This window comes from Panicum hallii, chromosome 2, assembly GCF_002211085.1.
Source record: "Panicum hallii strain FIL2 chromosome 2, PHallii_v3.1, whole genome shotgun sequence".
Lineage (NCBI taxonomy): Eukaryota > Viridiplantae > Streptophyta > Magnoliopsida > Poales > Poaceae > Panicum > Panicum hallii.
In genome coordinates this window covers 38,710,688-38,725,353 of record NC_038043.1, presented here as the reverse complement: position 1 = coordinate 38,725,353, position 14,666 = coordinate 38,710,688, and the positions used below count along the sequence as shown (strand labels likewise).

General features: G+C 41.8%; 1 protein-coding gene across 1 annotated transcript; it reads left to right on the top strand.

The window, feature by feature from the left end:
* Nucleotides 1-5,106: 5,106 nt before the first annotated feature.
* Nucleotides 5,107-10,264, top strand: LOC112880740 (E3 ubiquitin-protein ligase At1g63170-like). The gene is made up of 5 exons (XM_025945491.1): nucleotides 5,107-5,246; nucleotides 6,041-6,861; nucleotides 8,077-8,211; nucleotides 8,280-8,577; nucleotides 9,646-10,264. The coding sequence occupies exons 2-5, from the start codon at nucleotides 6,284-6,286 to the stop codon at nucleotides 9,880-9,882; spliced, it is 1,248 nt and encodes a 415-aa protein (XP_025801276.1). The 5' UTR covers nucleotides 5,107-5,246; nucleotides 6,041-6,283; the 3' UTR covers nucleotides 9,883-10,264.
* The last annotated feature ends 4,402 nt before the right edge of the window (nucleotides 10,265-14,666 follow it).

Below are 14,666 nucleotides of genomic sequence, written 5' to 3'. Positions count from 1 at the left end.
ATTTGAAATTCTCTACAACTTTGCTTTAGACATTTTTCTCATTAGGATTTTGTATCAATGGAAAATTTTAGTTTACAGAGGAGTCCCTGGAATTTTTGGGAATTACAAACGAGTCCTTCTGACTCCCGTATGCCTTCTTCCTCCTCTGGCACCGCCGCTTCCCCGTCTGTCCCGCTCTGCCACCGCCGTTCACCACCGGCGCAGGCTCCCGAGCTCCACCTCCAGCTGCAGCACACATCCACGCGTCGTTTCCTTTCGATCCCGACCCCTTTCCTCTTCCCTGGTGGCTTCTCCCACGCACGCCATGACGTCCCCGAACTGTTCGCCGGCCGCCACCTCCTAGTCACCGTGGACAGGCCACCCCGGTGCCTTAACTCCCTCTCTCTCGCGCGCAGCAACACCACTCCAACGCCTACATTCTATTCTGCTACCCCCAGTGCTCAACTCCGAGCGCCCGAGCTGCATTCCGCCGCCGCCATCTCTTTCCACTCCGGCCGCGCACAGCACGCCCGTGGGCAGCCCACACCGGACCTCCTCCGCCCCAACCAACACCCGCACCAACTTCCCCGTGTCTTGCTCGTGCTCGACGACCCACTGATCTTCCCCAATTTCTACTGAAGCCTTGTCCCCGACGAGCGCCACCGCCGCCGCTTTCGGCCTCCACCGTGGGCAGCTCGCTCCGGGCACTCTCACGCCACCACGACTCTCTGACCAGCACCACATCATCGTCCTGAAGCTGTTCGACCCATCCATTGGTTCCCTAGTGCACTACAGAGCCTCCCCGACGCTCGCCGGCGTTCTTCTTCGCCGCCGCCGCCTCGGTCTCCGTCGGTCTCCTTTAATCCAGCACGACTTCTTCCAATTGATAGTACCTACACATTCCCCGTGTCTCACTGAAGCTTTTGCACAGGTCGGTAGCCAACGTTCGCCACCGGAGCTCCACCGTCGACGGTGACCCCTCCGCCGTCACCTCGGGCTCAAGTCGAACTCCACTGTTCCGGCCATCCCCGTCCACGACAAGTAGCGCAACGAGACCACAGTAAGACCCTGAGCCTTTCCCTGCCCTTGAACCTCGCCGCCGGTGACCACCGTCGCCAGAACACGGTCGCCTCCACCTTGCTCTGTTCGGGTTCACGGCCAAGGGCTTCGGGTTAGAAGGAAAAGAAATCCAGGGGTTTTGTGCAAAGGAGTAGACTCAGAGGAATAGTGCCGAGGGACCTCCTTATGTAAATTTGGCTGTCAACTTAGAAATACTATATCTTTTCGAGGAAACATTATAAAATTGTAAACTAAATTTTGTTGGAATCCTTAGATAAAGATCTACAACTTTATTTAAAGGGTCAACTTCAGTTTCTGAATGTTTGATGATCAAACTTAAATATCAAATTTAGTTGCTTGTAGGCTTAGAAAATGCATGGTAATTCATAGAAAAATGATAAAATGGTAAAACCAGTGGTGATAATTTTCTTTAAACATGTAGGATTGAAGAAAAATAATTAACCTTGTACTTTAGCATTATTTTCTTAATGTACAAGTTTTATTAGAAATAAGGTGTAGTTTCCTTAATATAATTAATAAACACACTTTCAAATGTTCAAAAAATCATGAAAAATATGTTATGGTTCTGTTTTGTATTATTGCAACATATTATTAAGTTTTCAACTAAGAATTAGATGTTAAATAAATTGGATATAATATAATTGATTTATAATGTAATAGTAACTTAAAGTTCATATAAATAATTAGTGAGGTCAATTTACAAAGCTCTTTAATATAAATATTAAGAACCACCCCACTTGTTGCTTCATGCTACTAGTTAGTTAATTAATGTAATTCACCCTGTTGTTTAATTGGATTTAGATAAAACATATAATGCTCGATAAATGACTGCCCAGTACAGGGTAACTAAGTTATTTATCGAAATATAACATCCTTTACATGGAATTGCAACTTTATCGTGAAATGAAATACAAATGTATGCATCCATTAAACTTCATCTTGCATATCATGTAGACTCGACCACTCTCGCTGACGGGGACTATCAGCTGATTCCGGATCAAGAAGGAAGTTATTCTAAAGGCTCCGGAAATCTCGTCGCGGATTTCTCTAAAGCCCCGAACCAAGGTTCGGAAGAAAATAATTTGACTAACCCCAGCCCCACCAGCGAAGGCAAGCCCCGGACATAACCCTACTTTATTACACTGCAACTTATACTATTTATGTATATCTTTATGCATTAGGTTCTTAGGAGTTGTTTGGAAACCATAGTTGCATTATTCCAGGAACCAATGTATTGAACACTAGAATTGAGTCCGAATAGCTGCTCTGCTTATAGGACCGGTAGAAGTCGAGTGATTTCCTGTCACTCGCGCGATATAGGAGTTGTAATGTTTACATTCCTGGTATCACTATAAGGATGACGGACGGGAATTATAAGGTATCATGGTTGAGATGATACCCCGTCTGTGTTGTGGAATTTGATAAGTTCGCAGTGTGTGGTAGCGGTGGTTAAGCGTTTGAAAGTACTAGCCACATGCCGTGAAATATGGTAAGCGGTAAGCCTAGTAACCGATCGGCCCGAGAAGTGGACATACCTCCCACCACATGTATTTGCTTCTTTTTGGTTACTCTGTTCGACGTGTAGGCATACGTGTTGCTGGGCAACCAGGAGTACGGGTTTTGTAGTCACGCTACAGACGTACGTCCTGTACTTTGAATGTGCGTATGACCTGCAGTCGCTTGTGGTGGCCCTGATCCACGAGTCGGAATGAAAGGCAAACGGTTGCTTCGGAACGACCCTGTGGTGTTCCAAGCGTGTGTGTTAGGTTTACCTTGCAAGGGTTGAATCTCGATTCAGAATCGTCCGCCTCTCACGATGTATGAGACTGCTTATCCCCTTTATCACATAGAGTAACAAGAGTAATTATGGGATTATCAAAGATGATGTTTGAGTAGAGATTCTACCATGTTTGAGTAGTTATAGGTGCCTACCTAGAATAGTTAATCAACTAGAATCTGAAAGTTAAAAGTTGAAATTAAGGATCTACTCTTTGTTGCTTTTCAGCTGAAAACTTTATCCAAAGCTAAAAGCCTTCATGAGTCTAGTTATGGGCTAAGGTATACCCAATTCCGGGTAAGTCTTGCTGAGTATTAGTATACTCAGCCTTACTTTCGTTGATTTGCTTCAGGTAATCCTTCTGATGAGCCAGCATTCATTACACCGTGGCCCTACCCTTTGCCTGATGGTTGGTCCGTGGAATGGGATCCGTCCCCGGCCAACACAGATTCCGCCGAGTGATATTATGCCAGGGCTAGCATAATATCTGTAATGACGACGTGTATAATGACTACGTTTTTTTTCAAATTCCGCTGCTTTGACTGAAAACTAAAACCTGTCTTGTAATAATCTCTCCTCTGTGGGAGCAAATGATGATTTATACATTTTTGTAATGTAACTGCCTGTGGTGTAAGATATTTTGGCATTGTATCTCTGGACTCACCTTCGTGTGAGGTACCTTGTTGGATCCTGAGTTCGGTGGTTTATCGGGACGTTACCTGACAGACCAATGGTTTTATACCGTTTGAAGTACGAGGTAGCCCTTCGGTAAGGACTCGCGTACTTGAGCCGGTGTAATTCAGGTTGGTTCTGCCATAGTATCCGACTAAGACTTCCATGTAACCTTATCCCCTAGACTATATAAGGGCGGGCAGGAATCCCCTCCAAACAGGAGATCACCCGATCACCACCTAAGATAATACAAACCACACAGGACTTAGAGTATTACGCTCTCAGCGGTCCGAACTTGTCTAAACTTTGTATTCCTTGCACATTCGAGTTCCTGATCTCGACGACACCCTACCTACAAACTCACCATCTCGAGGGTATCCCTCGGTGGGCGTGGTGGTAAAACACCGACAAATAGAGGCTTGCGAATATAAATACTTTTCTTCTCACTTACTGCCTCCCTATCCATGGTGCTCAATTTGCATGTGACCTTGTGGACTGACTTTTACTTAATATATCTAATGTTGGGACTGTGTTTATTACCCCCTTTTACTTTAATAGGTATCAACTAAAGATTACTTTGTATATGTCTCATCTATATGGACTACATGATCCAATACATCGTCGTCCCCATTGAAAAACTGGTTATCTATTTATTTATTGTTATATAGGTACTTCTATTTAATTCAAGCCAAAACAATCTAGATTTTAGAATGTAGGGAGTATCCTTCTAAACTTACTTAAATGTAGAAAAAATTGGAACAACACATAATTAAATTACATTTTTGAACAAAGTGTGCTTAATAAACATTTATTACGGAACATGTTCACTTGAAATCATGAACAATCACCACGTTGAGCTGTCAATTACGTGTAATTGAAGTAAGGCTTCTATTTCCAAGAATGCCACATCAGTTTGGGGATGAATGAAACACTATGCCTCGATGGAGAGTTTCATTTCACTATTTTCAAAACTAACCAGTGTAATTAAATGCTAGTTGATCTACTGGTGCATGGGATCCCCCATGAAACAACGGCGGTCACAGTGGTCGTTTCACGCTATTTCCAACATCTTGAAAACGAGTTAGCAGAGTCGTGGGGATAAAACTGGTTCCCTCTTTTCTCTCATTAAATCAGTGCCACATCATCAAAAATGCTGATATGTTATGATAATTAATACTATGAAAGTCATCATAAAATCCCTATTATATTAGCCTAACCATGCTGCGCTAAAAATTAGTGCCAGAGGATCCTGAGACGCGTGCAACGATAACAAGTATCGCGGTGTTACATAAACAAAACCCAGCCCCCTTACTTCAGCGACCAAAAAAAAGGAAGATTAAAAAAGAATGTGAAAATCAGCATGGCCGACACGTCCTCCGTGCCCGGAAGCGACGCGAGCCACGCTCGCCGGACACGCATACACCACGTCCATAGACCAACGCCCCTCCCTACTACCTGCGCGTCCACCGGCAGACCGGCTCCCACAGGTCATGCCGTCCACGGACCAGGTCCAGGGAGCGGCAGCCTGGACACCCACCATTCCCTAGCCCGAAGATGAGAGATGAGGCGAGGAAATAGGCCGGGTCGCTGTCGCGAGAGGGACCGCTGCTCTGCCTGGCTGCCTCCCCCGCTTCGCTCCCTCCTCCTCGGCTCCTGTGGCCAGGCCAGCACCTCCGCCGGGAAGGGAAGGGAGCCCGTCGGCGCGGCGCCGAATCGGCCGGAGGAGCTCGGCGATTCGGTGAGTTCGCGCGTCTCCTCTCTCGTTCTGCTCTCGGGCTGCCTAGGGAACCAATTTTGTGCGTCTCCTTTTCCTTTTATGAACAACCCTTGTGGAGAGGCGCCAAGAACTGTGGTATGAGTGGTTGGGGTGGGATGCCTTTGGCTAAATTTGGAGATTTGATATTTTGTTGGGGGCAGATTGAAGTGATAGACTGATAGGAGCTGGTGGTGGTTTATTTTGAATTATTATTCCGTTAAAAGGAGATCTGTAGGGTTTTGTAGCGAGGCTCATCCTGCGGTTTTGGCACAAAATTCATAGCAACTGTTTTTTATTCTGTTGTGTGGTGTGATTACTACAACCTGAGTTCATCTTATGGTGAGCAATGGAGTTCTTCGTTGACTATTTGAGTACAGGGCACATGATTGGAGTATTTGTATTTCCTTTATAGTCCTGAACCTGAATTATATTGGGAGTGCTGGGGTTCAGCTGGAGTTAATTGCAATAGCTTTGGCCCCTATTTGTTTAAGCCTTGTCACTAGCGGTGATATACATAGCTACACTGAATTATAGCAAAAAATTCTTTCCTTCCAAATCAGGGTTACAATAAGAACTGTTTGGAAACTTGCTAAAAGGATTAAACCCATATACCATGGCCTTCCACAGTTGTCGACTCCAATACCTACCAATTACCGCTTAGCTTACTGCGCTGACTTCTATTTTTGTATGGCACTTCAGTATATTCATTAATTACTCTACTATCTCTGTATGTATGACAAAAGGTACATGAGAAATCCTTTGTTTCAAATTTGTAGCTTAGGCTGCCTCGATCGTCCATGAAGCAAGTGAAGTTACCTAGAATACAACTCAAAGTTCAGTAGACGATTCTGGATCAACATTTCAGCCATCTGTGCTTTTCACTAACATGGTGGCTGGTGGTAACTTCTGGTTAAAAAGATAGCGACTCATTATTGCGCACAGATGGTTGGTCATAATGACTATGTTAGTGCCTTTTTGTCATAAGAACTAAGCTGGAAATTGATATATCCAAGTTATTGATGGAGCATGCTTGCTGTGATGATGTACATGAGCATGTTATAAATGTGACACATGGGGAAACTGCATCAACATCAACAAGTCATCAAGATATGTACAGTGACTCAGATGAACCACATCAGGAAGATAGGCCATCAACAAGCACTCGAACACCATCATCACAGTCTTCTCCATCAACATCACCAACTGCATATAGCTCCAGAAATTTATCTTTTCCTAGAAGAGATAGTATATATGGTCACGGAAGGAGTCCTTGGAACTCTGGTTTATGGATCTCGTTTGAAATTGTCATGTACATAGCTCAGGTTGTAGCTGCTATTGTCGTCCTCGTCTTTTCAAGACACGAGCATCCTCATGCTCCTTTGTTCGCATGGGTAATTGGATATACAGTTGGCTGCATTGCTAGTCTTCCTCTTATTTATTGGCGCTATGTTCATCGGAACAGACCTTTGGACCAAGAACCTCAGCAGCCACCTACAACATTTCCTACTTCGACTCCCTCTCAGTCATCAGAAGGACGCAATCATCGTAGCAGTGGTACTGTCTGGCATCTTGGATGTATCACAATTACTTGCCCAAGGTAAATTTTGGTCCACACCTCTTTCCAATTCGAATATCCTGATCTTAAGAAGTGTTCAATGCTTTTACGCAGTCTTATGTGTTGTAAATTACTATATATTACAAGACTTATTAGGAACCTGACGCGAATGTAGTGAACAAATTGTTAGTATAATTGAATTCATTATGTTGCCAGGGTGTCCAAGAATTAATTTATTTTGAGTGATCATTTAGTTTACACAGCATTATGTGTTAGTTAGTTAAGGGAAAGAAGATTTGAGCAGAGTCGATTGCACTGTGAAGCATCAAGATTTATCTTGATGATTTGCAAAGGTCATTGTGACTGGTTATTTTGCCATAGATAGCTGTAGCATACTGAGATGTGTGTCCCATGTGGATGATACAGTGTGGTCTGTGATGTATTGATTTCGTTTACGAGTTAGCATTGTCTCATTGTCTGGAGGGACATTATTTCATTTAATGTAGTGTGAGATTGTATGGTTAGTTTTATTATGCATTCTAGAAACTCTCTTTTTTCCACAAAACTGCACCTTTTCTTTGCTTGTGTTTTGTCCAATGGGTTAAACAAAATAATATTGATATGCTTTGTCAAATTGGGCCAAGGCGTACTGCTAGACCTGAGTTTCAAATACATGTACCAATTTTAGAGTGCCACGGAGAGTCACTTCAAATTTAAAAACTAAACAGGCATAAGTTACAAGAAATTTGATTTCTTGACTCATGTTTTGTTGTATTTAAGCATGTAGTAAGTACCACGGTCCAGGGGGAGAATTCTACAGCACATTAATATATCCTTTAGTTATGTTTTATCATATACTCACATCTTCTGGAACAATCTAAGACTTTCCTGTAATTTATTTATTGACCTAGAAATTTGGAAATTTGTACTTTGTACCATCTAGCACAAACTATTTTCATGACCACCTTGTCCTGTAGTATCATGATGTATGCTCTTTAGGGTACTCCCCTATTCTCTTTGGGGCAAAAACAGCAGAAAAAGTGTGTCAGCTGAAGACACCTTATTAGCTTTGCAGAAGAATGGTCCCTTGTGCTCTTGTGTTTTGTTAGAATCATGTGTGTGGATTATGACATGTACTGGACCTGAACATTGATTTTTTCTATAGCTTCTTGAATAATTGAGTGGCCCAATATGTTAGTTGTATGTTACATTGAAAAAACATTATTGTCTGAACTCTGAAGTGATTATGCATCACAGGCTTAGCGTACTGGCTTATCATTTCAAGACAGCTGTCGACTGCTTCTTTGCTGTATGGTTTGTTGTTGGAAATGTGTGGATTTTTGGTGGGCGCAGTATTTCATCCGATGCTCAGGACGCTCCCAATATGTACAGGTACCTGCATTGTTCTCTGTTTCTTTCATAGTCTGTTGAGTTCACACCTGACTTTGCTCTCTCGTTAGGCTATGTTTGGCATTCCTTGCACTTAGCTGTGTTGGGTATGCCATTCCTTTTATCATGTGTGCAGCAATTTGCTGCTGCTTTCCATGCTTGATATCTGTTTTGCGTCTTCAAGAAGATTTGGGTCAAAGTAGAGGAGCTACTCAAGAGCTTATAGATGCATTGCCAACCTACAAATTCAAACCAAAACGAAACAAAAACTGGGGGATTGACCATGCTTCAAGCTCAGAGAATCTTGATGAGGGTGGCATACTGGGCCCAGGAACTAAGAAGGAAAGAGTTGTTTCAGCTGAAGATGCTGTGAGTATATTTCACATTCTTTTCTTGCCTTACAATATCCAGCTTGAAATTGAAGGGTTCACTTTAATTATCTTTAGATCTTAGATCTGTGAGTTTTTAACATCTCTATTCCACACAAACAAATTATATCCTTGTGATGCTGTTTGTTGAAATGTTCTCTAGAGATGCATGGATATTTACTATTATTCTCAATGTAAAAATAATATAGTTCTCTTAAGTGCTCTAGGTGAATGTTCCTTATCTCTGAGTAATACCTTGCACTAGTCTGTCATTGAATTATTCTGATATACCTGTATACTATTCTGTTCACTTTACATTATAGGTTTTAACAATATAAGTTCATTTGGATTTCCATGCACTACCACTAGTGAAATGAAGGAGATTAAGTGGTTCTTGCATGTCATTTGCTAGCAGCTACTGCTGTTTATCTCTCTAGAGGTGCATGGATATTTACTATTATTCTCAATGTAAAAATAAAATAGTTCTCTTAAGTGCTCTAGGTGAATGTCCCTGATCTCTGAGTAATTAATACCTTGCACTAGTCTGTCATTGAATTATTCTGATATACCTGTATACTATTCTGTTCACTTTACATTATAGGTTTTAACAATATAAGTTCACTTGGATTTCCATGCACTTCACTAGTGAAATGAAAGAGATTAAGTGGTTCTTGCATGTCATTTGCTAGCAGCTACTGCCGTTAAACTTTTTTTTTTTGACTTGTGGCATCTTTGTCTGTCATCTGTGCACATGACAAGTGTTGACTAATATTGAGAAACAGTAGTAGTATGTAGTTATGCGCTCATGCATGCTTGCATTTTTCAACTATATTCCATAGCATTGACATTTTCAGCAACTGGGCACCCAGATCAATCCATGCTGTCTTCTGTATTCTCTCAATCATTATTTGTTAGTGAGCTGCCTCATAATGAATTTTCACAAGCCACTGGATACCAAGTTACCCAAATACCCATACCTACTCTTACGATATCTATTTTCATAATTCAGTAACATAGTTTCGTCTCTTTCATAGTATGATAACTGTAAAGTCTACTGATATTGATGCAGGTGTGCTGCATCTGTCTAACCAAGTATGGTGATGATGATGAGCTCCGTGAGCTTCCTTGCACACACTTCTTTCATGTGCAATGCGTCGATAAATGGCTCAAGATAAACGCAGTATGCCCGCTCTGCAAGACAGAGATTGGGGGTGTGGTTCGATCCTTTTTTGGCTTGCCCTTTGGCCGCCGACGTGTTGATAGGATGGCAGGAAGAGGTGTAGCTAGCTCGAGATTTAATGTATAGAAGATGTTTTTTCTGTGACATCCTCTCTTACGCAAAGAGCCCTGCTTTCGGTGTTGCGATGGTTTGATTGATTTTCAAGGAAAGCACTGAAACCCATTCTGCGTGCTTGACTTCAAGACAATGACTCCAGGTGGAGAGTGAAGGCATGTTTCCGTATAGTACTATGGAGGTGCTGCTATTCCTATGTAAGATTCTTCACCAAGGATGTAAATAAGGAGCACGAAGTTCACTTGTCACGTGTATATTGGAAGGAACTTCACAGGTGTTCTAGCATCGATCTCGGTGTTCCTTACTGCCAGTTCTGTGATTCTCTATATGCTCATACAGTGCTCCGCGTGCTTGGTGAAATGTGTTATAAAAGGCGACAGCCTATTGCATCGAAGCTATCACCTCTCCATTGTCTATCTCTGTTGCTAGAGATCCTAAATAGAGTAGTACTCTACTTTCTCCTTTTTAAATGATTATATAGGTGCATAGCAAAAGAGAATATATTAATATATAAGGAGATGTTTGGTTCCGGAGCGCTAAACTAGTCTTGTCATGTAAAAAGAATCTTATTATTAGAAGTATTAAATAAAGTCTAATTAAAAAGCTAATTGCAAAATCTCTGGACTAATTCGCGAGAGTATATTAATCCATGATTAGCGGATGGATATTGTAGCATCACTGTTGCAAATTATGGATTAATTAGGTTTATTAAATTCATCTCATGGATTAATTAGGCTTATTAAATTCGTCTCGTGAATTAGCATCTATATGTAAAAAAGTTTTTTGAACAGATTTTATTTAATACTTCTAAATGGTAAAATTCTCGTTTGATGTGATGGGATTAAAGTTTAACTCTCCGGAACCAAACGGGGTCTAATTTTAAAAAAGTGAGTAGCGTATATCTAGGTGCATAGCACAAGCTACGTAATTAGAATGATATATAATTTCGGTGAGTATAACAAACGAATGAGCTTTTGATAGATGATATTACATGTAGAAAAATATTCTTTTGAGCAATAATTTCTGCCAACAAGTCCCACTACGGGAGAAGCCTCATTTGCCGAGTGTGTGACACATTCGGCAAAACAACATAAGCATTCGGCAAACCCTTTGCCGAGTGTTGCACTCGGCAAAGAGGAAACGGCAAAGAAAGGGTCGGCAAAGGCCTCTTTGCCGAGTGTTTTTTGTCGGGCACTCGGCAAAGACTTTGCCGAGTGCCTAATCCTGCTCTCGGCAAAAAAATAAACAAATTACATAATAATATAGTATTACATTTATTAAAAATAATCTTCATAATCGGGAGCAGCTGGATCATAAGTCTCATCATCACTATCAACCATGTCATAATCAACACTATCTGAAGAATCAATGTCGTCATTGGCATTGCCTAAATGTAATCGTTGTAGCATTTGTAAGTCCTTCGCATTTTGCACCTCCTCCTCATCAACTACTGTTTCAACTTCCATTCCGTCCGCTTCGGTTAAGTCTATCTCAATTCGTCCTTCTAACCTCTCTTCTTGAAAGAACTCTCCGCCATAGGTGTTAGGGTCTAAGTTATAATCTTCATCGTTTGGGACAGGTACTTTACCGTGCGGTGATACCTTGTGCACAACATACCAACCCTTAAGATGCCGCGCGCGGCGGGGGCCGAGTGGCGGCGGCCGGGCGGGGGCCGGGGCGCGGCGGCGAGGAGCTGAGCTGGGCGGCGAGGAGCTGGGCGAGGAAAGGAATGAAAGAGCCGACGAAGTGCACAAGTGTTCGGGTAGCCTGTGAAGGAATAAAAGACCCTTTGCTGAGTGCCCGATCATGGGCACTCAGGCGCTCGGCAAAGAGATCTTTGCCGAGTGCCAAAACACGAGCACTCGGCAAAGTTTCCTATTTTTTTATTTTTCAACGCATCAGCGTGAACTGTTAAAATGTGTCAACCTTTGTCGAGTGTCCACAAACTGGACACTCGGCAAAGATAATATTTGTCGAGCGCTATTCTGTGACACTCGGCAAAACATATTTTTTTTTTTTCTTTTTTCACCCAAACTTTTTCGGTTGTTATTCTAGATTACCTTGAAGTACATATGCAAGTTTGGCACATTACTCGAATTGTTTGCTATATTTAGTCAATTTATTTCATTTGATTGAATTTCTTGGAATAATTCAAATTTGAATTGCAAGTCATTCAAAGAGTAGAAAAAATGAATCAAAAAAATGATATTCATATTATTGAGCCTACTTCGACACCTTATCCATGAACAGATAAGAATTTCAAACATCTCATGTTCACGAAGCATGACCACAAACTTGGGGTTCGGTTGTTTTTGAATTGTATAAAAAGCAAATTTGGTCAGAAAATCATGAAACTTGCCCAGATGTCATGATATCACATGTGGAGGCTGTGATAAAAATTTAATAAAGTTTCATGAAAGTTGTAACATACGACACTTACAAACCGAAGCATGTCCAAATAAGTTTCATGATTTCATATGAAGGCCAACTAGATGTTAAGCATCGTAGCTGACAAACTTTCACGAAACCTAGCCAAATTTTTATCACAGCCTCCACATATGATATCATGACATCTTGAAAGATATCTAGGCCCCTTAGTGGGTTTTGGTGGAATATGACAAAGCACATGTATATCTAATCATGTTATCGAGCATGTGTGCAGGGGCTAAGAATGATGAAGCAAAACGTATTAAAAAACATGACCCCTTAAAAAGGGAAATGAAAAGCGGTGTTTCAAATTTACTTGAAGAATTAGATTTTATATTGAAATTGAGTATAGGAACGCCGTACTATCAAGAGGGACTTTGATCCACAGGTGTTGATGTGGTAGTTGTGCTTAAGAGAACCCACAAAAGCCATGAGAATCAAACCTACCACTAAAAACAGTCTTCTTGTGAAAATCCATGTTTATCCGGACTGTCTGGTTCAATGTCCGGACATTGTGATCCGGAGTATCCGGACAGTCACCCGGAGTCTCCGGGTAACTGTTACTCATCCGAAGTTTATCTGGGACCGGAGTCTCTGAATCCCTATGTCCAGAGTATCCGGACATATACCCGGAGTATCCGGGTACCCTTCACCCAATGGCTAGTTTTCTGTGAGAGGGGGTATAAATAACCCCATACCCCTTAATTTCTCACTCTCTTGCTCATTTTGAACCAGAACACGCCAGCAAGCAAAAGGAGAGCTCTCTCACTTTCCCTCTTTTCATTATTGAGTGATTTTCTTAGAGGATTCAAGTGAGATAGTTGCAAGAGCAAAGATTCGTGCTAGCAAGCTTCCATTCCATCTCTTGAGCACAACATCTTTAGCCGGTGGATTCAAGTTTATTACTCTTGGAGATTCAAGCTCCTAGACGGCTAGGCGTCGCTTGTGAGTGTTCAAGTAAGTTGTGAGCACCACAACAAGTTTGTAATCTTCATTCCTCGCGAAGGAACACATAGTAAGTATCCTTGGATTTGAGCGTTGGTTTCACCCTTGGAAGAGGAGCATAGGGGTTCTTGAGCACCGTCTCTTGAATCCTTCCTCAACAGAGACGTAGCTCCTTTGAGAGTGAACTTCGGGAAACAAATTCTGTCTCTCTTTTGTGCTCCTTACTAGTTTTATTAGATATTTGCTTCTGAGACTAACTTTCTAGGGTTTGAGGTCGATCTATAATTATATTAGTCTCTAGAGCAAGACAACTGGTTAGAAACATTCCTAAAGTACTACTAGCTTGCCTAAATTTACTCGATCTAAATTGCAGCATCAATATCTTGTTAGTGCATACATTGTTTCATACCCGGACTCTCTGGACCATATTTCCGGAAACTCCGGACACAAAACCCAGAGTATCCGGACACCTGTGTTACTAACAGTGTGTAAAGTATTTTAAGTTTCAGATTAGCCTATTCACCCCCCCTCTAGGCATCTTGAGATCCTTTCACATCTGGGCAAGTTTCATGATTTTCTGACCAAATTTGCTTTTTATACAATTTAAAAACAACCGGACCCCAGGTTTGTGGTCATGCTTCGTGAACATGAGAGGTTTGAAATTCTTGTGTGTTCATGGATAAGGTGTCGAAGTAGGCTCAATAATATGAATATCATTTTTGATTCATTTTTTTCCACTCTTTGAATGACTTGCAATTCAAATTTGAATTATTCCAAGAAATTCAATCAAATGAAATAAATTGACTAAATATAGCAAACAATTCGAGTATTGTGCCAAACTTGCATATGTAGTTCTAGGTAATCTAGAATCACAACAGAAAAAGTTTGGGTGAAAAAAGAGAAAAAAATATAAATATGTTCTGCCGAGTGTCCAGAAAAAGCGCTCGGCAAATCACACATTTGCCGAGTGTCCGCGATACTGACACTCGGCAAAGCTAACGGCCGTTTGCTTTCGTTCACGGCTGACGGAGCTTTGTCGAATGTCTGTTTTTGCCGAGTGTAGGGCACTAGGCAAAACAGATTTCGCCGAGTGTTATCGTTTGCCGAGCGCTTGACACTCGGCAAATTTATTGTTCGCCGAGTGTTTCTTTTTGCCGAGTGCGGCACTCGGCAAAGGTCTTATTCGCCGAGTGTCCGACGAAATGCTCTCGGCAAAAATTTTTGCACTCGGCAAAGGTGCCGTCTCCGGTAGTGTCCTAGGTGCACGCACGGCCTATGTACATGCACATAGCAAGGAGTGATGAAGAAACCCTACTTTTGCACTAGATACAAAGCCTTCGTAAAATTGAAGGACTAGATATACTGACATAGGGATACCATCAGGGAGGACCTACAGGAAGCACACAGTATTTCTTCAAGCCGCG

Coding starts and splice junctions, on each gene's coding strand:
- LOC112880740 (XM_025945491.1), top strand. CDS start 6,284: ATGGAGCATGCTTGCTGTGATGATGTACATGAGCATGTTATAAATGTG. Junction 8,212..8,279: donor GACGCTCCCAATATGTACAG/GTACCTGCATTG, acceptor CTCTCTCGTTAG/GCTATGTTTGGCATTCCTTG. Junction 8,578..9,645: donor TTGTTTCAGCTGAAGATGCT/GTGAGTATATTT, acceptor ATATTGATGCAG/GTGTGCTGCATCTGTCTAAC.